The sequence below is a fragment of the Ornithodoros turicata genome, chromosome 7 (assembly GCF_037126465.1).
Source record: "Ornithodoros turicata isolate Travis chromosome 7, ASM3712646v1, whole genome shotgun sequence".
Classification (NCBI taxonomy): Eukaryota; Metazoa; Arthropoda; class Arachnida; order Ixodida; family Argasidae; genus Ornithodoros; species Ornithodoros turicata.
Genome location: NC_088207.1, coordinates 33,830,416 through 33,854,795, shown reverse-complemented (window position 1 = coordinate 33,854,795; position 24,380 = coordinate 33,830,416). Strand labels below are relative to the sequence as shown.

Genomic DNA, 24,380 nt, shown 5'->3' with positions numbered 1-24,380 from the left:
ACGACTGATTTCGACACAGCCATGAAGGGTGCACAATTCCTCCACCCAACCCTGCCCAGGAATATGCACCCATATGGGCAAGCAAATCACTTGGCAATAAGACGCCACGAAGTGTGATTCGTGCAGTTTCAAAGTAAATTCGTAAAGTGGGCAAAGTGTTATAGCAGTGCTATGATTTTTTTGTTGGTGATGATGGTATGATTATTTTTTGTTTGGTTGTTTGGCAGCGTTTTATGTACTAGGTGGTGGTTGGAGGTGCCGTTGTACGCAGCTTACCGTTGTTGATCTCTCACTTGCGCTACTAATCTACATTTAAACAACGAGAATTGGCCGTCCCTAATTGTGGTCTGCCTGACCACATATTAGGGACGACACAGACACATAAGCCTCCCGTGTAGCTGTGACCATTCGGATGTTCGCAAGATTAAGCAGTGTTCCATTCGACCATGAGCCTGGTCATGTGAGCATCGGCCGGCAATGAAGAGGCAGACCAGGCTGCTCTACGGGGTCACTAGCTTACATCAGCCCACTCCATCATCTTGCCCAACGGCCACCGTCGGGCCCTAATCCGTGCTCTCTCTGCAGACAAGACGAGACCTCAGTTGATGCACGACATGACATCCTACTCTCTGCTCCACGCCGTGGATCCGTCTCTCTCACTGTCGCTTCCTCTTGGCCTTCCACGGCACGCCGCAACCCTTCTTCACCGCATGCGGCTGAACGTTGCGTTTACCGTAGTTATGAGGTGACGCGCCGTCAGACCTTTGTGCCACATGCACTGTGCGCGCTGACCTACACCATCTACTTTTGGACTGCCCCATCTACCAGCGGGAACGCGGGGTCTTGCAGCACAGGATGCATGCAGTCGACCACCGCCCTTTTACCCTCGGCAAGGTGCTGGGCCCCTGGTCCAGTTCCTCTCATATGTATGAAGGTCTCCGTCACTTTGGGGGTTTCTGTCATCAACCGGCCACCATGCTTTGATCACCATGTCCACCATCATCTTTCGTTCTCTACAGTTGGCACTGGGGCAGCGCCCAGCCTGCTAGCCGGCATCAACCCCATCTCATCATCATTTCTGTGTTTGAGTGTCGGATATTTTAGGTGAGGTTGCCCCATTAACCCTTCCGGCATCGTCCGTTCCTTGGTTGTAGTAATACATATGAAAAAAAAAAAATGTGGGGGGATCTCTCAGTTCGAAGGGTCCGCGATGTTTTAAGCATAGAATTTATTTATTTATTTATTTATTTAAAGTACCCCAAAGGCTCATCGGAGCGCTACATGGGGGAGTAGGATGGTACATGCATGTCAGCAACACAAAAACGATGAGACAGAGAGAGAGAAAAAAAAAGTACAAAACACTGAACCAGTCATCTTGCCTGGCTGGCACGAAAAGTAGAGCATACAATAGAAAAACATAATAGTACATTATAAAAAGAATACAAACATCAAACGGAAAGTTGGCCACGGAAATTATCGTAGTCAACGAGCTCAGCTAGGTCAGAGGGAAGATCCTTCCAGTTAATTGCGGTTCGACAAAAAAAATGATTTCGCAAAGATGTCTGTTCGACATTGAAAACGATTTACTTTGCATCGATGGTCGAAACGTGGGAATATAACTGTAGCATAACTGTGGGAATTTACTGCGGTGACATTTGATACAACTCAATTAAGTAAGTTTATGATATTAAATAAATAAGTATAATTAAATAACAAACAAAATATATAATTTCCATTAATCTAATTACCGTAGCGCCAAAACGTTCCATCAAATTTGCCCTCTTCTGTGGCAGTCAGATGAACGGTCCGAAAAACTATTCTACGCCAAAAACACACAAACAAACACAAACGCGAGGATGTGCACACACAAAAAAAATATTTTCGTTATGAACATGAAAAGGTAAGGAATCCGTGGCTTAGAAAAAGTCGAGAATTTTCCGCCAGTATTGAACATAAGAATCTCGACACGCGGATATAAACTGGGATTTTTCAGCTGTCAGGTACATATGCGATGTTTTCTCGCATTTTACTGTATTGGTAGGGAGCAATGGACATCTATTGACAAACGGATGAAGATGAGGGACACTTCAAACGGGGCTGTACGTAAGTGAAAACGTTATGACGCGGAGGTCGCATCCAGATTCCATCCACATCTCGAACCCATGGAGACATTTTTGCTATCGAGCACGATCCACAGCGTCAAATACACGTACATAGTCACAGACTTCACGCTGTGCGTGTTAGTGGAACGCATTGTCCTACACTGACAGGGGCTTGAGACAGCTGTCACGACCGACCTCGACGTCGTCGTGGTGTATGAGCGCTCGCGATGTCTCCAAGGGATGTCTTGGCTCGAATCCGCGGGTTCGCGGTAACCAATGCAGAATGAATCATCGCGTGTGGTGAATTATGTGCCACGTTATCAGCGAGTGTATAGTGACGTCTGTTAAAAGTGAATGTCTTAAGTATCACACATCGTGCTGGCTCAGAGAATGGGGCTGTGAAAGGAGGAGAACAACGCGAGGTTTGAAACTGGATTCCGTCATTATTTAATGCAGGTAATAGGGGACGACACTCGTGGGTGACGAAAAAGAAAACAAACAAACAAACGTATAATGACACGCTAGGTAGCTACTCCAGAGGGTCAAAACTGGGAAGAGTCATCACTCAACCCACTAACAATAACAAAGACAACAATAAAAATACGCCGTGACGATTATCAAGAAAATTTGACACTTTATTTGAGCCTTTATAGCCAGTAAGCAACCAAGCGCACTTCCGGAGTGCGTAGTCACTCTGCGACTTCACCACAAGAGAGAGAAAGAGAGAGAGACAAACGGTACCACCTCGTGAAAAAGACCGAAACGGAGGAGGAGGAGGAGGACGAGTGTCGTTGGGAGGAACCCGAGAGGTCTGCCTGCCTGATTAGGCGGCATGTTTCTCGGGAAGGGAAAGGTGGTGGAGAGGAGGAGAGGAAAGGGTGAAGTGGAAGACCGAGCGGAATCCGCTCGGGGGGAGGATAGCTGCGTCCATGGGCCGACTTCAGGGGAACTGTGCCGGCATACGCCTATTACACATCTGAGGGAAACCCAGGAAAAACCCCAGACGGCACAGCCGGCCCGCGGATTCGAACCGCGGACCTCCCAGTCTCCAAGCGCACGCGTTACCGCTGCGCCACCGGAGCTGGTGACCGAAACGGAGTTGCAGGCTTTCACGCATTCAAGTGACATGGAGGGCGCGCCGATGCACCCCGGGGAGCCTTGGACCTGCAGCACCGGTGCGGTATAGTGCTTCCTGCTTACAACAATGGACCCCGCGAACGAAGAAGAAAGGTTCCCCGCGCTCCTCGAAGCGGAAACATGTGTGTAAGCACACGCGCGGAAGTGGCCAGCGTTAGGTAATGCGCATTTGGAGCATTACTCGAAGGCTCCAAGTGGGGCCTGGTAGTGTCACTCCATCTGGAGAAGCAAGAAAGGCGCTACTTAACGCACTCGATATTTCTGTTTCCGAAAGCTACCTACGCAGGCGATTTCAGTTTGGAGTGCCTGTATATTGACCGATTTTGTGAGGTCGTGAGAACGTTACGCTTACGAACAAAAAAAAAAAAAAAAAAAGAAAGCGCGAAAGTTTTCGTGAAACACCGCTGGCTGTCTACCGTCAAACTACTGACGAAACTTAAAATGTCATGTGACGGGGTTAGGCTTCGTTCAATGTTCTATTCTGTCGCGTAAGATTGCAATGTAATTACGCCTTTCTCGGGGGAATTCACTCCGCGTTCTGGAGATGGGAAGCGTAGAAAACAATATCACGCAAAGGGTAAGTATCGCTGGAATGACTGGAATCAGTGGAATCGCTGAGGAATCACTGGAATTCGGAATTTGCAGCCGCGCTGAGCAACCAATGCGTTTCTCTGCTCCACACCTCATCTACGTATTTGAAGGAGACATGTGTACCACATTTGAAGTACACATATGAATACGTAACACGATTTATGTATGCATTTAACTGAGTGATACAGGTTGAAAGGACAGCTTTGTGTCACATGAATCGAAGGAGACCGATGAACGAACGCGGGATTTCTTATGGCCCAACATATTTGTAATTATAAATTTGTTCCTGCGCCAACTCGACCAACCTATGGTATTTCCTTCCCATGCTTGTGTCTCCAGGGCAAGAAATGCCAAGGGGAATACAGAAAGAAAGCGATATCTGAGGTATGGAGTTCGGCCTGCAGATAGAGATGCGATGCCCCGAAAAAAAAACCCGGAAATTTTTGGGAAAAAACAGTTTCTTTCAGTTTTTTTCCTCGTCTCCGGAAAAATTGCCCAAAATTTCCAGGCGTCAAAATTCAAAAATGTAAATTTTCGTGCCTTCGATAAGTTCCAACCCGCCAACAGTGCCTTGTGTGCCTCTATAATCCGCCGACAACCACCAACTTAGAGCTCCGTCTGGCTGCTTCAAGCGATCGCCGTCGCGTTCACATAATGTCGGAGTTCTGGTCGGAGTGGACGGGTTGTTCCAATTACCTATGGCTGAGTAGACAGCAGTCTCATGGGATGCTCTGCTCTGCATTTATGCCTAGAGGGTGAACACTACTAAAGTTTCTAGCTCATTGTATGCTGTGGCTTGGCCGGCAATGCTTCGACTATGTAGTAACCGCGTTTGTTTTCATTTTTTCCAATTTTTCGGAAAAAAACCCGAAAAAAAGGTTTTTTCCGAGCGATTCAAAATTTGTGGAAATTTTGCATCTCTACCTGCAGATGCTTGAAGTCACGCGGCGTTGAACACAGTAAGTGAGGACCACAGAGCCAACTTCAAATTGAAAGAGCGCACGGTACATAGAGTGCAGTGTTCGTGCTCTCGATTTTCGACAGTGGCGCACGCGATGAACTATCAGTACTCGTATGTGAGGAATGGGCTGGCGACTCGAGCGCGGCTATTATTGTAGTCGCAGTAACGTAATAATACACATTGTCTTTTAGTTTAGTCAGGAATGAAATGAGAGAATGGAGACCCTGCCTCTAAGAGTCCTCTGGACAGGGCACGCTATCCAGTTGGCCAAAAACGAAAAGAAAGCGGGACATACGATGGAGCTCGACAGAACAAACCGCACACAACAGAGCTGTACGTAACGCGTTACAAGAAGAACGTTATTCGGTAACGCGTTATCGTTTGTTCAACCGTTCTTTCTAGAAAACGTAACTATAATAGCGTACTTAGTTACACAAATTGGTAACGCGTTACTGTTAGTTACCCCTTCCTTTTTTTTATCTCTCCCTCTCTCTCTCTCTCTCTCCGAGTATCACCAACCACGACCGCCAGTTGTGGTTTTTCCCGCGCACATGACGGCATTCCACGAGGCTGAAGCACGCGGCAAAATCCCCAGCGAAGAGAAAAGGATGCCTTATACCAGCTCAGAGAGAAAAATCGCACTCAAAGTGCTGTGTGACTTCCTGAGTGATACGCAAATCTTGAAGAAATCGTAAGCCAGGTCCCGTGAAGAAGAAACACCGCATGTCGACTATAAGCAGATAGATCCAAAGTGCAAAGGATGTTCCCAAACCAAACGACCACTCCCGCCCTCTTTCCTCCTACGATCTACAAATCTAATCGTCCAGCTACCTAATCCAGCCACTCCTCCCAAGCCGACATTCAAACTGAGGAGCATAATCCTCAACTAAAAGAAATGGAGCAGCAGACCCCATATTCATGCGTCACCAAGCTCCAAAACGCATCTCCTTCTACTACTCTACTCTCATTGCTCTATAGTGTCCATAGTGTTTGAGAACACTCAGTGTGTTCTTTGTATTCCTGCTTTCAAGGTATCGCTGTGCTCCTCTGTCCCCTACTCGGGAACTCATGTCAGCCAGCTTTGAGTACCACTTGTTACTGAAGTGCAATTTATCATGGGTGAGCTGAAAAAAATAAAGTAGGCGATGCTTTCGTATTTGTGCTGTCTTGTATGCAAATGTAACGTAAAGAAGTAACTCCTTACTTCCAAGTAACGAGAACGAACGCTTTCCTGTTATTTATTAGTAACGGGTAACGTATTTAGTTCCTTCTTTTTGTTAACGGGTACAGCTCTGCACACAAATCAGTGACGCGCAGTTGGGAGCACGGTTCCCACGCTAAATCCTGAAAAACTGCCAACGCACCCTGAGAAAGTAGCCAACACTAGCAAATTTTCCTTGTGCGTAGCCCATTCTACAGCCAGCGGTGTGCATGCATCAGGCAATGAGAGAACCTCCGCTAAACTAATTTTTAACGCGGATGCGAACTCTTAATTCCCTGTGACTCCTCCTCCTGCACTTAATATCGTCCAAGTGTATTACTGCTATGAAATAAAATTTGAGCTGCCATTTTGAGCAAGAACATACGTAAATGAATGAACATGCGTGATTTGAAGAGGTGTACACCCGAAGTTCGACAAATAGCCTTCGAAACCTTTGTTCGCAGTAAACTTGAATACGCCGCGGCAGTATGGAGCCCGTACCAAGTAATAAATGATCTCGAAGCAGTTCAGAATAGGGCACTAATGTTTATAACCTCTAATTACTCTAGATTTACTAGCATTACAGCCTTAAAACAGGATGTTGGCATCCCCCTCTTGTTGTTCGCAGAAAAATAACACTGCTGTCTTTCTTTCACAGATTATATTATTCACAGGCTCCTGTCGTCAACATTGATTTGTCTACTCCTCATCCTCCACTTACTCGCACCCAACATCCTTGTTATGTCATCTGCCCTAGAACTCGTACGTTGAGTTTTTTTAAGTCATTCATCCAATTAGCGATTTCCGAATGGAACGCCTTACCTTCATCTCTTGTTACAATCACTGACCTAGCTGATCTTGAAAGAGGACTGTGCGACATACTTATATGACACACCTTTTTCATATGTGCGTCACGTTCCTGTGCATTTCGTTTCAGTTACTGTTGCTATGCTACGATGCTATCATTTCGTCCCCCTTTTGTAATGCCCTTATGGACGTTTAGGGTATACTAAATACATAAACCAGGTTGACGAACGAGTATATAGTTACGATTGGGGTTGAGTCCTTAAAGCACTCGGAAAGCCGACACGACCAAGAGGGGGTAGGTATGTCGATGCTTCAGCTTCCACGCCCAAGGTATCGGACCAGCCCATAGTGGTCACTGCTGAATCGAATTCAAAGTTGGCGTAATTCGCATAATCCGCAGCTTTGCCTCCCGGGACAACTACGATCATGAGCGATGCCACAGCGATGGGGCTTAATTTTACCCACGCGAGAGCCAGCTCCATGAATAGCTCTAACTCTGAATATCCGCAAAGTAGGCAGAAAATAGCCAAGACGTCACTGCTCAAATTTCGGCGTCACAACAGTCGGAAAGTAGCCAACCCTGCAACCCTGGTTGGGAGACTTATACCTGCAAGGGATTCCGCGTTGCATGCTAGGAAGGTTCCGGTCCAAACCACGTACGGTGTAGAATATGATTGTTTCCAGGAATATCCAAGCGTGAACAGACACGCATGTCAGTGTACAAACACTTCACTTGATATTCCTCGTTCGAGTTCTGTACCGGATTGGTGTTTGAATTCAATTCGTCAGCGAGCAGAGTTCTATCCACTGACAGTCATTACAGCGACATGAACCATCCCTGAAAATACTGAAGATTAATTTGTCAGAATTCCGACTCATTTCAGAGAAAACGAATTCGGAAAGGAACAAAAACAGAAGTCGCCGCGTTCCGCATGTCCTAAAAATGGCGTATTTACAAGGGTGAACATTTGTAAAGAACGAACTGTGAGTACAGCACACTTTTCTGTGGTTATCAATTTCGACGGTAATTTGAACGGCAACAAAAAAAAAAAAGCAATGGGAAAAAGCCCAAATCATCATTAAAGTAAGTAACTTGATGTTGTTTTTGTTGCTCTGAAAATATATCTTAGGTGAAGATTTTTATTTCTCACACTATGCCCGGAGACAAACGGAAAATTTCGCAAACATTCGCGATCGTCTACCAGGTCCAGGAAGAAATGTCCCCGGAAAAAATGTCCCCGGAAGAAATGCCCTCGGAAAAATTGTCCCCGGAAGAAATGTTCCCTGGAAGAAACGTCCCCGGAAAAAATGTCCCCTGAGGAAAATTCACTTTTGGTACGCGTGGACTGGTTGACTTCGGACGTTGACTTTTTACAATATAGGACGGTGTGAATGTTTGGATTTTTGAGCACCGAAGCGAGTAATCGTATATCCTATTCCATTTTCTAATCAAATATGGAATTCAATGTTCGAATTCCACATGGAATTCCACATGGAATTGATGCTTCTACTAAACTGAATATATTTGAAGAGACCCGGCACATGGAGAACACACAAAAAAAGGGTAAGCGCTATACTTACGCATACATATATGTACCGTACATGTTTGTATTCCAATATACGTTGTATATGTATCCAATTACGGTTATTCAACGAGTCGCTTAATTGATTCGTATTCAATTCCATTTTAAAATGACTATTCACACATAGCATTTCTTTGCCTAGGTAGTCGCTGTGCGTCAGTTTTTGTGAATCTACTTATTGTGTCTTGCAACAATGCGGCCTGTACAGTCATGGGGCTCCCGAGATGTGATACCGCTAGACATACTGAAATATATTTTTGTCTGTCAATTTTGTTGGTTTCGCCCCGCATTTTATTTTCCTCTTTACACATCACCGTGCACGTCGATCTGCACACTTCTAAAAAAGAACTTGACATGCTCCTGGTCAAACCGAATGACGTCTTCTCTCCTGATTTGTTGAAACTGAACGGCGTACTACTTTCTGTGACACTTCACATTTGTGCTAATTAGCAGAGAAAATGTTTTTTCGTGTTAGCGCTGCGAAGCAACTATTGCTGTACGCGATGTACAAGCGTGGACAGAGGACAGCAGGAGGGAGGGTGACAGGGGGTTAGTATGCGTCCTGGGCCGACTTCAGGGCTAAGTGAGCCGACATTCATCAGTATAGTCCGACGGAAAACCCAGGGAAAACCTCAGAGAGCACACCTGGTGACAGAATTCGAACCTGTGTCCCTTTGTATCAACGAACGTGAAATTGATTGCAGTGTATTCCCTACGAGAAATCGTAAGTGAAAGTAGGTCGAGCTTTCAAAGTAAAAACCCTTAGTAAGTGGTCAGTAATTTTAGTATTTATTTTGAGCCGAAGGACATGAAGACCTGCAATATCGCAACCGAGGATTTCGCAAGAATTCCACGCCTACCAAGAGTGGATGTTTCTCGAGGAGACATTTTTTCCAGGGGACATATTTTCCAGGGGACATTTCTTCCGGGAACATTTTTTCCGGGGACATTTTTTCCGGGGACTTTTTTCCGGTTCCCTCGTCTACCACGTTCCTGCCTGTTCGTGTTCCTATCGTCATCTCCCACGATGAAGTTCCTGAACTCGCGTTTCCTTGCCCTCCATCATCAAGCTAGGATATTTTCCTCCCCTTTTTTTTATCAATAAACATATCCCCCCTCCCCCCCTTAGGATATTTTGTTGCTCGGTTATTAAGCAGCTTTTCGTTCTCCTGATATATCTCGAGTGTAAAGTTTCCATCCAGAAATATCTAGAACGACAGACGCTCTCTCTTTCTATCCGTTAATCTACATAATCGTCCTTACTCCATTTCGTGTTCGATTTCGCTTTCCAAGTCTTCAGGACGTCAAATGGAGGGGAACACCCACACACGTATCGGAAAAGAGGAAAACGAAGGAAAAACAAGAAAAGAGGAACGAAAATATACTTAATGGACTGATCCTTTCTCACGGAACATTTAAGTGCAGGAAGCAGGGAATTCGACCCTAATGTGTTGAACTACGATACTGCGGTGGAAGGAGAGCCACGGCTTATCTGCGTTCGTCGCCACGGAGCATACGCACGATGAGGGTCTATACGTGACTCACAACGTGCGTATGCCCCGTATTAACGAAAAAGCCAAAGACTGCCTCTGTACGCTGAAACATTCCCAATCCAACTTTTTAAAGGATCATGGAAATCATTCGGAACATATATTTTTCACCACTTGATATGAACATACTACCTTCATAAAGTGTAACGCAAAATATTTCCTTCGAAAAGCGCGAATTTCCTGAGAAAATTTGTTTGCAAGAATGGCGCTCCGCGGCGTCAGTCTCCCCCACCCAAGCCGAGTCTGGCGCGTAGTGACGTCAGGCGGCCGAGCACTTCATTGGCTGCCGGAAGCGTCCGTTCCACGCCAGAATCGTCTGCTGGAGAGACTTACCGACTGAGACGGGGGGGGGGGGGGGGGGCTGTTGCTATTTATTTGCGTTTGACATTCACTTGCGTTCTTACATCATTTGTCTCATACGTTTCGCATAAAACAAGACTGCGGGCAGTGTAAAAAGTGTGGCCAGGCCTCTGTGTTGCCGGGTTGAGGTGGATCGTACCCGGTTGTGGTTTCTGTTCCGATTGTGCTGAGGTGTCGTTAATCGGTGAACAGTATTGTGCCTCTGTGCAGCATATATATGATACGACTAAATACAGTCCTGTCAGTTGGAGATTTATTCCATGTGCCATTGTTGTATGCTGCGTATGACCATTCAAAAAAGAAAACGCTTATTTGGCCATGTGTTTTGGTGTTTCCCACAGATCGCTAGCAGATTAGCTCTACTGACTTTATTTTGGTATCCATGTTGCTGTGCTTGTGGAGACGTTGCGCTCCTGGTATCAGTAAGATATGGTAAGCGCAATGTTACACAGCTATGCATTCATCGGTCCGCTCTTTCGCCTCGGAGATGCCAGTGTCCATGCGGTTCAGAGCCCATAGTGTTGACCACGACACGAAGAAGTCATGATGGTCGACGACCTCTTCAAATGAAAACACTGGACACTGCGCCGCGTCTTCACGGTTATGCATTTGTAACCAAGAAGAAGCACTATATTTCAATCCGAATGTTCGTTCACACTTAGCAGCATCACTTACCAGCCTCCGATACATTCGTGTGGCGAAATCGAAGCTGGCGGAGTTTAGGCTTTAGCTCCATAAAACGTTTCGTCAAGAAGAGCAGGCGTGTCGCCTAAAGAGTTAACAAGAGATAAACTGCAGTCGCTGGAGAGGCGTGTTAGCTTAGCTCAATTGGTAGAGCCCTGGACCGGCAATCCAGAAGATGTGGGTTCGATCCCTACAGCTGGCTAACCTTTTCAGTGACTTTCATCTTTCATCGCCTAAAGAGTGTTCAGTTCATCACCTGTCCTTTCCACGACGTCCGATGAATAACAATGCTTCCTGCTCGGTCGGTTTGCCGGCGCCGCGACGCCTGAAAAATCGCAAAGAAAGAAAGAAAAAGACGGCGCGGCCACATGACGTCAGCGGCTGGCAGCCGAGTGAGGGGGCATTTCTGCCGCGAGATTTAAAGCTCCCTCGCGCGCCAGGATTGCGCGTTACGCTCAAACTTTTTGTGCCAATATGTATCACAGGGCTCAGAATCGTAATTTCTACTTCTCCCGTCATATTTCACTCCGATCATTTCCATGCTCCTTTAAGATTTCGAGGTGCACCTTGACTGTGTGGGTGAGTGTTTCTAATGTTACCACATAACGTCCGGCACTACATAACGGCGACATACCGTCCCCGTGGCCTGCATAAGCAGCAGACGTTAGAGATAGTACACACGCTTTACACACTTCACTGCAATGCTACATAGGCGTATGTAAATTAGCGGATGTTGAATTTGGCACACTCGTAAGTTCTTATCAGGAATGTCAGTTGTCCAATAAATCGTCGTAGTAGGCTACTTTTCAGCCATCTAAATATGCCTAGGATATTCTGAACAACTACTTCTCAAGCCGATGAGCCTTTGACGGGAAGCAATCAGGTGGTCGACACTCAGCATATGACATGTGGCACATTAAAAACATAACATCAATGTCTTTCGCTGGTGTGGGCCGCTTCGTGATGGATAGGGGGAGCTGTTAGTGATAACCCTGGCAGTAGACGCACCTCTGACTCTTCGAAAGGGTACCGATGTCTCAATTCTACACAGACGTTATCAAAAGAAAGAGAAAGAATCTCCCGAAAATAATTCGCCGCGGTTGGACCAAAGCCAGCCAGCGTGGCCGTTCGCAGGGCATCAGCGTAACACAACCAGTCCCTAGTCCTCGTATTGTAACATCTCTTCAACGTTTATGTCGCACATGCCCACAGCGACAACACACCGACGCGGCTTGAAGATAAACCGCCGGGGAGTCTTAGTTTCTTTGTTTAGCTCTTAGGGTTCCTTCCCGTTGGGTCGCAACATCAACCACATATCCTTACCCCGGTGGAAAGTTGACGAAGGTCGGAGACATTAACTGACAGCTGTAAAAAGTTTGTTGAAGGGGAGCAATGAAGTGTTCCCTGCTTTATACTGATGGTTGTACCGTTCTCTAACCCTGCGATGTAAGGCAAAGAGAGCTGTTGTACTTGTGCTAGAACGTCTGCCTTTTTAGTGCTGGAGGATATCGTCTGATCGTAAATAAGATTTATCAACGTTTTTCGAAAACACCAAGGAGTCAATCTGAACGTATGGGGTTTCCAACTTCCACATCGTTGGACAACAAATTATTTTGAAGCTAAAGCTTCCCGACTTGAGGAGGCATTGCAGTGTGTTGGGTAGCAGGGCTTCAGAGTACCGTAGATGGTTGCTAATAAAGAAAAACATATAGTAGAAACTAAATTGTGCTTCCTTGCGAGAAGGATAACAGGAAATTATTGCTTGGGGCAGCCGGTCAAACATATGTAGCCGCCAGAAAAATAGGCGATGTCAAGTTGCCGGTGATGAGTAGATCAAAGTTTCCCGTGTAAAAGCCTTTGGACTCGCGTTATGTTGCGCTTCTGATACCCCTTCGTTTGTATTTATGTTCTTTTCATTTTTACTTGTATTTACATCCTTTCCATCACCTTGTTACCCCCTCATACGAAAATTCCTTCGTCAACTGTATACAGGGTGTTCAAAATTAAGCTTTCACGAGCGCTACGCAAACACAGCGATGACAGGAAACCGGATAATAACTTTACGCTACTTGTGTAAGAAACAGGTGCTGCAAAAAAGTAGCACCAGTGTTCTTTTGTTCGTCTATTTATAAAGTGCTAGTGAAAGCTTAATTTTGAACACCCCGTATATGTTCCTGTACCATGTTCATATTTTTGTAACCTGAAGAAGTGCAGTCTCGTGCACGAAAGCCTTGTTACCATGTGTAAATAAATAAGTTGCTCCTACCGTTTAATATCACTCTTTGATATGTAGCCGCAGTTAGGACATCTCAGCACCACCTCCCTGAAGTCTCAACCTAAGTCAGTTACTCAATATCCCCACGAGCGATGCTACTGCCGTCGCGGCGCCCGCCAATGATGGATGTGACTGTATACCGTTTATATATACCGATGCGAACATTTTCCTACGGCGGCTTCCTGCACATAAATTGTCTCAGTAGCGTCGACCTGCAGCAGCTGCAAACGATTACCTTAGAGCCATAAACCCCGCAGTGGATTTTCCTATCCCTCGTGGTGTAAGCGGGTCACGAGCATCTTCACTACACCAGCTACACGTAAGTGCTACCTGGCTTTACACACACAAGATTAGGAAGAATATCCCCCGAACTGTTCCCCCTGTACTATGCTTGCAGACACGGAGCACGCACGTCCTCCTCCTGTGCCGTTCACGAACAACGGTCCTGTTTGCGCCTTTCAGTATGAGAGTGCTATTTGGTCCGCACCGTTACAACGTTTTCGGCACTCCCTTACGGATACACAACTGCCCTCTCGTCTTTAACCGTGTCATATCGTGTCTAAGTCGGTACGGTGTATGGGGACATTTAGGCATGACCTGGCTGCATTCGCCAGCAGAACCCATGAATGCAGAGCAGGGGGTACTACATTGTTTTTACGAACCTTGTCGTAACATCTTTCATTACACGTCCTCCAATGTGTTCAATAATGATGATGTTGATGAGGAAGACATAGGACTCTGGCAGGCTAGAGAGAATTTGTTGTCTTGGGCTGCGTGTTCCTCTGTCTCGGTCTCGGTCTCTCTCTCTCTCTTTTTTTTTTTTTTCATTTCATTTCATTTTTTTCATTCTATCGATTCAGATGTTCCGTGCAAGCCGCACCTCGTCGACCATCTCAACACCAAGGTAGAAATTTGGGGTAGTTGGTACATAGCCATGAGTAAAATCTTGCAGCCGCAAGTCTGCAGTTCCGCTGTTGTGTGTTTCTACCGTTGTGTCTTCGTCCTCTCTTTGGCTGCAAGATTTTACTCATGACCATCTCAAAATTGCTACTACACTAAGGCCAGCTAAGCCTCTCATAACTTCGCTACACCGATGTTGCATTTCGCTTTGTCGAGTGTCGACGTAGGGCAGCCCGCCTTTCTTTTTTCTTAATAAACATATCCCCCCCCCCGCCTATTTCTTCCGTTCGTCCTGAGTGGCGTTTCATTGCGCACTGCGAGGCAGCAGAGTGCTTCCCTGGGGAACCATGGTCATCCCTAACAAAAATCACCAAAAGAACCCCAGGTGGTCGAAATTATCCGCAGTCCTACTTCGCGCCACGTGTTGCATGTCGCCACACAAATAAGCTGACACACCCTTACGTGTAGATCTACTCCAATTGCCTCCGAAAGTCGCGACGAAGATCAGGAGCCACTATGTGCGGTAGCGAATTGGCCCCTGTGCGATTGCACGACAGTCTTATGTAAATGCGCAACGGTTTCTAAGACGGCGACGGCGAATTTTATCGGGAGAGCAAATATTGCCCCACGACGGGGGATCGGTCCATTCACTACTTCAGGCGGTGTCAGACGGGTTTGCCTCCGCGACCCTCGGCAATAGTAAAGCGCATTCCGCACGTTGCACGACATTGCAATCGGAGTCACCTTTCTTGAATTCGATTGACCACGCTCTGTACGCAGCCATTCAAGGATTCCTCCAAATCACGACCTACTATATACAGGGTGTCCCACAAAACGTGTCACTGAATTACAATTTTAAAAAAAGTACGCCACCTAGAATGATGCGGTCAACGGCATTTGTTCTTAATAGGTTTTTGCCGCCTCGTGACGGGAATGTCATGTAACGTAAGTTTAATTATGTAATTTTTTGCGAACTGAACTCGGAAATTTGCCACGTAAAGGTCACTTTTTTACACCACTAGTGTGGAGAGCGTGCCTAATTTACTCAAATTAATGATAATTGACAGGGATATTGAGGAGTTATCGGAAAAAATAGCCGAACATCATGCTGTACGGAGCTCCCAGAGGATACCGCGCGTCGAACTTTTCAGCGCAATCGTTGTCAGTCCGACGAGTCACTCCGATGATCTTGAGGCGCCGGAGAGAATTATCTCCATCTTCACTAGATGGGGACGACAGAAGTGGAGACCGCACGAATGGCGCGACCACACCGTGGGCGCGACCTTGTCGGCCCCACTCCGGACCGGTTTTGGTCCGTTGTGCTATCCACGTGGATTTGTTTTGACGCGCGCCGAGCCGAGCATGGTTCGTTGGAGACCCACTAGGATACGACGCGTATGTGAAAAAAGGTCCATTATCCGTAGGGTCCCGTGTTTTCGGATTTACCTGAAAAAGTCCGAAAAACGTACTCCGGTAAAATTTTAACCAATTCGGATTAATCCGAAAAACTCCGCTCGGCAGATGTTTTCCCTGATAACCGCGTCATTGTTCTTGGCCTCCTTTTGTGGTCTGGGTTTTTCTGACCTGGGATATCGGCTATACCGCAACATAATAATGGTATCCGTGACCTAGTGTTTTCTACGGCGGTCGTCTCGACCACTTGAGGATTCACCGCCCCGGGTTTTTCTCCCAGTCTGTTTCCTGATCTCCTTGTCCCACGCGAGACCTAAGCACTAAAATCAGCATCGAACCGAGGTCATACGGAGTGCGCTTTTTGAAAGGGCAACTAGTTGCACTGCTGACGACAAGATGAGACGCGAGCGAAAGCTGCCCTGCGACTACGTGAAGGACTACTCCGATTTCGAGGAGTTCACATCGTCGCGCGGTCGCGATGCAGAGGTTGTCGTATTTAAGTACTGCCGCATAACAGTGAACACTATACACCGAAAGGGTGCATTTGGAATTGCCGAACACCTCAGAGTGTATCGTACGAAATGTATTGTTAAGCTTGTGTCATTTTAGTGTTGAAGCAATAAATGTGACTACTGCGTTTTTGCCGCACAACCGTGCGTGAGTCGTCTAGTTCCCAACGAAATTCGGATATTAGCTGAGCTGTAAATCATACACTCCGAAAAACTTCGTGAGAAAAACAACAACAATAAACTCCGAAAAACATCCTCCGGTAACGCCCAGAAATAAACTCCGAAAACCCGGAACCTTAATTATCCGCAGTCCTACACGGGCATCATGTCGCCATACTATATAGGTAGAAAAGCCTTACGTGTAACATTACGGCAGCATTATTATTACCATTGATAGTCGTTTGCCTGAAGTCTTAGCGCTATATATATATATATATTTTTTTTTTCTTCAAATGCTGTCACTTTGTCCGCAAACCTCCATGTTTTCCTCTGTCTGCTTCACGTTCACATTCCCATGTATAGGTGGCGCTGTCTCGAAACGCTGCATCTGGTCCATCTTACTGTTGGTTGTCCCATAAGATTTGGTTTTGCTTGCAGGCAGCGCCACCCATACGTGGTGATGTGAACGCGAAGCAGATAAAGGAAAAAAAATGCTGTTTTCGAGCGGTATAGGCCATAGGAAATGCACGAGGGGGGAATTTGTTATGCTTCTAACTTTTTTTTCTACAAAGCGATGGCATTTGAAAAAAAATATCGATAAAACTTCAGGCAAATGACTATCAGTCTGTAAAGTTCGAAGCGCCACAGACGTTATGTTGTGTTTTTACGACTTGATCGAAATGTGTAACCTTTGCTAAATCCACTCTATAAAAAAACGGAAAAGCAGTCTGTTCCCTCCCGTCCCGTTCCGCTCGTTTAGCCCCACGCGAAATGTCGGCAAAGTAACTACACGACAGTTTGTCCTTGCGCATGAGAGAGTGTGAAGTTTGGAGGAATCACGTGACGAAGTACCCTCTATATACCAACACCATCTACATACAGAAGGCCTGCGTAATGTCTCCTCGCACTCCTTCGCACGTAGCCGTGTAAAGTCCAGTCCGCCAATAGCAGCAGACGAGTTTGAAACACAAGCTGTCTGTGGCTTCCAGTGGCTGCCCATAGGCTCATAGCGGCTCGTTTCCAATGCTGCGGCCACGGAAAGCAAGGTCGTGATTGGCGGACTCTTACTTGTTACGTCACATAGCTCACGCGATCAGGCTGTGTCTGTGGGTGATGTTGGTCTGTCCACTAACCAGGCAGCAATAAGGGGGTGTTCGTAGACCAACATGGAGCCCCGCGTGGGTTCACGGAAGAAACCAAGTGCGACTCAACAAGAGCTGTTACCCCCTCGTTCGGGAGAGGGACCAACGAAGTCGTTCTACGGGCAAAAAGGGGGAGCACAGGGGAGCTGCGCGGGCAGCAGACCTATACTCGCATAGCGCGTTGCCGCTTGGAGTAACCATTTTGCCTCCCTTCCCCCTGTGGAACACTCCACGCCCGACCTGCCAATGGAACAATTTTTGCACCTTCCTGGAGCAAACAGTTTGACTCAGCTCTTTCCGATGGAATCCATCACGAACCACGGGCTGATTGATTTTTCCTGTCAAAATAATTAGATCCCCCCCCCCCCTTGCCCAAGGCAGTTTCCAGGATTTTTTCGAGAGGAGGGCAAGGAACTTCCAAGGGGGGTGGGGAGAAGGGGGGCAAAGCGTACAACCAATAGACACTAGACAATAGAACGAGGACAGTCGAAACGTGCGCTATGCATAGGGCCCTATGCATTGCACACGTTTCGACTGTCCCGCCCCCCATTGGAAATTCCTTGCCCTCCTCTCGAAAAAATCCAGAAAAAAATCCTGGGTGGATATGATTCAAATTATCATGAGGGCATCTGAGTATAAGGCATGACAATCTGTGACTAAGGATCTCCCAGTTTCCACAGGCGACCTTGGAGGTTCGGGGGAAGGGCCACGGCCCTCTTTGCCACCATCTGGGGATGCCCATACCATGAACCACACCATAAATAACACGTTAGCACGCTGCAAATGCGTATGGGGAAAATAAACGTGCCCGTTGACTTTGGGTGTTACGAAAAGCGTACCCGTGTTTCCTGTCCAAGACACTGCTACGTGCTATAGCACCGGCTCAGCAACTTGCGTGGGACAACTTTTTCGGAGGAGTCTCCGACAGGCAAAACTTTCTTACATACAGTACATGCTCGAGCACAGGTATGCAAAATAGCATTTGCAGCGCTGCTACGACAGAAACTCAACGCAATTTGCTTTGGCGCTTAAGGTCACAATTAGCGGCTGCAAGGATGATAAGCTCGTAGACGCGGAGGACTTCATTAGAAGTGAATCGATTTGACGCTTGAGCAGCAATTATCGCTTCCTGTTTTTTTGTTTGTTTTTTTCGTGTGGGAACTATGCAAATAGGTGCCATCCTTTACAGAGTGGAACCACCACCTGCGGCTGTCATTCAACAGAGCGTGTTAGCGGAACGCGGCTCAAAGTGCCAAACTCAAACACTGGAGTGGAACTCTCCCTCTGCTGTGGGAATTGACTTTCTAGGATCCGGAAGCAAGACCTAAAGGCCTTAATTTTCTTGCGCACGGACTAAGAGTTCAAAGATTAGATAGCTACTATTATGACGTCATTACGTGCCTCAATGCATCATATGTTATGCTGTGTTGTTATGCTATGCATATCTTGCGTTATGCACCCTATGTTACACATCTCGAGAACAGCGAAGTCCCGTGTCATGATAATGTCTCGCCAAGATAGGACTGTGAAGTCTCTGAGAAGCAGCATTTAATTTTTGGAACAGGCAGAGTATTTATTACATCATCATTCACCATTTAATAGTTGTTGTCGCTGTTTATAGAAGATAGAATCGAAGGGCTCAGTTAGTACGCAGTCAATAACCAATAAAACAAAAGTAAATGAACGAAGGAGAAGTACCTCAGCGTTTGTATGTATTAATAATCGGCATGTTTTAGCAAATAGCAATGCTCTGTACAAAATAACGCTGGCACGGCAGAGACCGAAACTTTTGAACACGAAAAACCGAAAAAAAACGAAACTTTGAAACCCCACAAAAAAAAAAAAAAGAAACGCCGTCAAAAATTTGCAGCTCCCAGATTTGTTTCGGTAAATCACGAAAAACTAAAAATCACTCGTTACTACATATTGATGGTGGTGGTGATGTGATAAAGAAAAAAATGGGGATGTGAGTTACTACGTACTGTCAGCAGCCTATTCCGTCAGTTTTCCAAGCTCATGCGAGAAATCGTTGATGTTAATCGCCTCTCGAAGACATATTTACTGAAAGTGGTACGAAAAAATCTCGCATTAGGCTTCGAAATTGTTTAAAAAAAACAGCAAAGTAATTATCGTAACAAATATTCGGCGGCTACGAAAGTATACGCAGACCCGCACACAGACGGCATATCCAATTGGGCATGCGAGGAGGACATGTTTTCTTCTTCTGTGGGGGAGGTAAACATTGCTTCCAGCACCGTGTGTCAGAGATTTCCGGCGCACGTCAAAAGAACCCCAGGTGGTCAAAAGTGGAAATTTTTAGCGCATAATACGTATTCCAACGTATAGTATAGTTCCTAAATAATATTCTTATTAATTTCATCTTCGTTACAAACCCCGTATACTTTATCTTGGTTATCACTTGTGTACTCTATCTTGGGTTTCGTGCATTCTTTATCTTTGGTGCAACTAATCATTTGCATCATAACAACAGATTTCCTGTACCCGCACGCTTTTGAATGCCATTCAAGAAGAGCACGAAGAGTGCGTCTGCATAATTATATTGCCTATATAAACTGCTTCACGGACTCTGCGGCTGTTGTGATCCGGAAGCGCATTCAAGAGCACTGAGCCAAGTCAGGAACACATTATTCAGTCTCTTCCTCTATAATCCATCATCCTCTTTCGCCGCCATTCGCTATAGAAAGACCTCTATTTAGGACCCGAGAAATCGATCATTTAAGACGGGATCCCAAATGATTGCATCAAAAAGAAGGACAACAAGAGGAGGCCAGTCGCACCAATGACATCGGTGTTGCGCTTTTTTTTTTTTTTACACTGAAACTCAAACTCAGTGTTACGCAACGTGCACTGTCTGGTATAAAATCACAATGTGACGTTCATGCCTCGTACTTCTGTGACTCACGCCGATGGATACTGTGATTGAGGTGTACTGCGATTGTCGATTGTTACAGCTCCATTCAAAGAACGAGACAATAGTGAAAACAAGCAAAATGAAAAAGCATCCGTATCATCGATACAATCTGTCTTAATTCTGAGATAATCCAGATATGCCCCTTCATTAAAATTAACACCAAACACAAAAACGGAAGTATTGTCCAAATCCTAAGGCCCCCGCAATACATAAAAACGTCGCTGTGAGTACGTAATCCACCAGATATGATATAAGAGAAAGGCGCGCACACACACACACACACACACACACAAAGGTGGGGGGGAGAGAGAGGAAGCGGCAAAATATGCTCGAACATAGCGTTTATGCGCCATGAGGTCGAGTCAATGAGTTTCTTGTTTTCGTACAAAACGGGCTGCGATAAATGACTCGCTCTTGCCTAAGACCAGCAATCTATTTCAATCCAAGAAGGTCGGGACGATGCATTCTTCTTCTATCCCCTTGAGCCTTTTATTCCCTCTCTTAATGGCAGCCCGAAGTCGCGGCGGAATTTTCACACTGTGGCTGCGGTGCCGCATGCAGTCGTTTACGCACTGTCTCATTTCGAGATCATATATTGCTACTACTTCATGCGTTCTATTCGAACATTGTGCCATTGTTCAAGACAGGGTCTCTCTCTGCTATCTCTTGTAGCTGCGTTAATTCGTGGGATGCGACTGAATGTCGCTCTTACTGCTCGGTGGCGTTACCGCTCGCGACAAGTGGATTACAATTGGACAAGGCAGACCGGTTGGCAATAACAGCGCCACACACCCACCAACCAACGAAGACACGCAACCGGATGGCAACCATCGACGTCGTCGTCCGATGGGAGGTCAATGGGAATGTCATATCTTCCTTTTGCTGAATAAAAATCATGAGCAACGTCTCTCATATCTCCCATGGGATACATGACATTACCATCTTGCTTATGACGCTTGTGAGGCATGACTGAGGCATACCTGTTCTGTCCTTACCTAGTGGTGCGGACTCTATTCGGGGTTTCGACCATTTCGCGACGGTTAGTTGTACTGCGGACTCCATTTGTTTCTTGACCGGAGAAAAGGAGATGGAATTTGGAGGAATGATGAAAGTATCTCAACGGTGCAGCACAGAGCACAACTGTACCGTTCAGCTTCGTCGTCGTGTGGTGCTGGTATGATGTTCTAAGGAAGACGAGTGAGGTCTGCCTGCTCAGTAGAGCACTTGTTATATCACATATAGAAAGAAAAAGAAAGGAGGAGAGAGAAAGAAAAAGAACATCTAGAATACATTTAAGTCGTCGGAGTATAGGCCGTAAACGGAAAACATAAGCACGAAAGCCTACAAAATAGCGATGCAGCGGGGCTGTTGTCACGTGGGCATTTGCGCCCCATCGATCGTATAGACGAAACTTTTCCTAAAACCTGCCAAACAAGGCAGAACGGCCCCTGCCAAACACGGCAGCAACCATAGTTCGTAGCAGCCCAGAACAAGACAAAACCCACCTGTTGCCGAGCGTACGGTAACACGTACGGTTCGAAGGTAGGCTAGAAAGGCTACACCTGTAGGTGGTGAAACTATTATATTTAGATCAAATGGAATAGTCAAAAGGAAAAATGTCTCCTCGCCAGGGTGTCGAACCGAACCCGAACCCGAACCGAAAACCGTACCCGAACCGTTATTTTTGCCGGAACCGAACCCGGACCCGAACAGAAATTTTCAGAACACTGCTGAACCCGAACCGGAGCAGAACCATAAAAAATAATAGCGGTAACCGGTTCGCAACAAAACGGTTCGGACATAGAAGTCAGCACAAGAGTTCCTCTCTATCCCCGAACGAAGACACATCGGTATCATCATCACGCGCCTATATCATGGATTTCAGAAATTTTCACCTAGCAGTCAGACGACGACGTATAGTAAGTATACTTTCAGCATCTTTTTAACATGTTGAAGCGCAGTTGTCCTTGTGAGCGCCGCGGCTGGCGCCCCACGCACGCGGTGATGCGGCGTCTACTCTTCAGAGACGAGGTGCCACGCGGACGAATGCAACAGGAATGGAGTAGGCCAGTTATGTAGCTCTACACGACGAATATGTGATCAAATAAGCGCCCAAGATTTCTTTTTACACGTGAGCAGTAAAAATTAAACAAGTCAGAAACATGAGAAGTGGAGAAGGAGCGTACGCAGAACGGTGCCTGTTTGATTGGTCGTGGTTTGAAAAGTAAATGTGGTTCTGCTTATTGGTAGTGCAGTTGTGTCGTGATACATTGCCTTTCTGAGGTGGATTAACTAGTACACTGCTGTGAGCTCGGACAGAGTAAGGCTGGCAGGCTTATTTTCGACATGCTTCAGTACGGTTTCAGATCGATTCACGCTGCGAAGGCAGTGTGCCGGCAAGTACTGTCGTCTATCTTACGCTGTCCATCTTATTAGGCTTCCTTTAAGTTTATCTTGCTGGCACTGTGCGTGTGAAAAAGAGATTTTGGGAACAGAAAGTAGCGGGACAACACCGCTTCATCAGCGTGGACTCTATTTGCAATAAGTGTTCATCCATTTCTTATTTCTCTCGCTAAAGAGCTACCTCACCGCTAAAGACGTCAATGCAGACAACAGCAGTAAGCTATTAGCCACGCATTTCCTGATAAAAGCAGTTTTATGGAACATATAAAACGAAAGCGTTGAACCGGTTCGCGAACCGGTTCGGGGCTGCGAACCGGTTCGGTTTTTGGCGTGGCCGAAAACTGAACCGGACTGAACCGGAACGAAATCAAAACAACGCGAACCCGAACCCGAACCGAACCCGTATTTTTTGCGGTTCGACACCCTGCTCCTCGCAGAATGAAAGATGGCGTCACATTGACACCAATACAAAATGAATGGGATTCATCCGTTGCGTACAATGTGGAGGGGGCTCTCATTGGTCTCCTCTAACGATTTGATCAATCACCGCGGGAGATCGTTTGAGGACAACAATCGGAGGCCTCTCCGCGTTGTCGCACTTCTCGAGAGGGAGATGGAAAGCGTATAAACCTTTGCACGTTACTGTCCCCTTCAATTACACAACATTGGTCTTGCCGTTCTGAAGACCTGAAGGGGGTGGTTATCCTTCACTAACAATACAAAGGGGATTATGCGGAAGGGGGGCACACTAAAGGATTAAGACATGAGAGTTCGCTCAAAGTCATTATTGAGTCACTCAATTATTGAGTCAATTGGTGGGAGTGTCTCCCAAACAACAGCGTCGATTTTATACCTTCAATATTTTTCTTTCGCAATTACTGTCACTTAGGCACTTTGAACAACCTAACACTTTGAACACTTAAACACTTTCTGTAGTATCCCGAACTTTGGACCCCTGAAACAAGTAAATAAATAAATAAAATACAAATAAAATAAATAAACTCACTTATAGGGATAAGACCGACGACCCTACATGCAGACAATGCAACGCAAGTGAAGACGACATCCATCTACTACTGTACTGCCCGAAACACGAGGACGAGAGACCCTAGAAAAGCGACTCTCCACACTGGACAGCCGGCCACTTACCACTGCAAAGATTCTGGGTGCATGGTCTACAGACGACAAATGCAGCAAGGCGGCAGGCTACCTGCTACAATTTCTCAAGGCCGCAAACTGTGAGACGTGAGAGACGTGTGAGACGTGTGCTTCCGCGCAGTTCCATTTTGCTGTGTGTGTGAATTTTAAAAAGATTTTTTTAAAGAGTAGCAAGTCAAGTATTGGCTAACCTCTCTTAACACTTAAAAAGAAGAAGAAACTCACTTTGTTTTGTTTTGCTTTTTTTTTTCCTTTTGATGGAGGAAATCATCGCGAGATGGCTACCTAAGCATCACTACGTGCCACCAAAGACGATCACATGAAGGTGAATGATATTTTTTTTCCCCACTGAGTCACTGCCAGTTTACGACCGGCAGCAGAGGGACGGCGAAGAGGAGAAAAACATGCAAGGTATTGTTTGTGCGAGGTCGTAAAACGCTTTCGCTATCGCTCTACACGTCGGCAGCGTTGAGTAAACAGTAAACGATAACTGCCTTTTCTCCCACACTCCGC

General features: G+C 46.2%; 1 protein-coding gene across 3 annotated transcripts in view; it reads right to left on the bottom strand.

Annotated features, from left to right (window-relative positions):
* LOC135400902 (eye-specific diacylglycerol kinase-like) overlaps nt 1–24,380 on the bottom strand; it is a 434,456-nt gene that overhangs the window by 359,402 nt on the left and 50,674 nt on the right. The window contains exon 1 of one of the 3 annotated variants that reach the window (XM_064632905.1): nt 23,859–23,919. The exons of the other annotated variants lie outside the window; for them this stretch is intronic. Within the exon in view, the coding sequence (XP_064488975.1) occupies nt 23,859–23,881 (23 nt within the window). The 5' untranslated portion in view covers nt 23,882–23,919. Of the gene's footprint in view, nt 1–23,858; nt 23,920–24,380 lie in introns of those variants that run through there. 3 annotated transcript variants of the gene reach the window in all.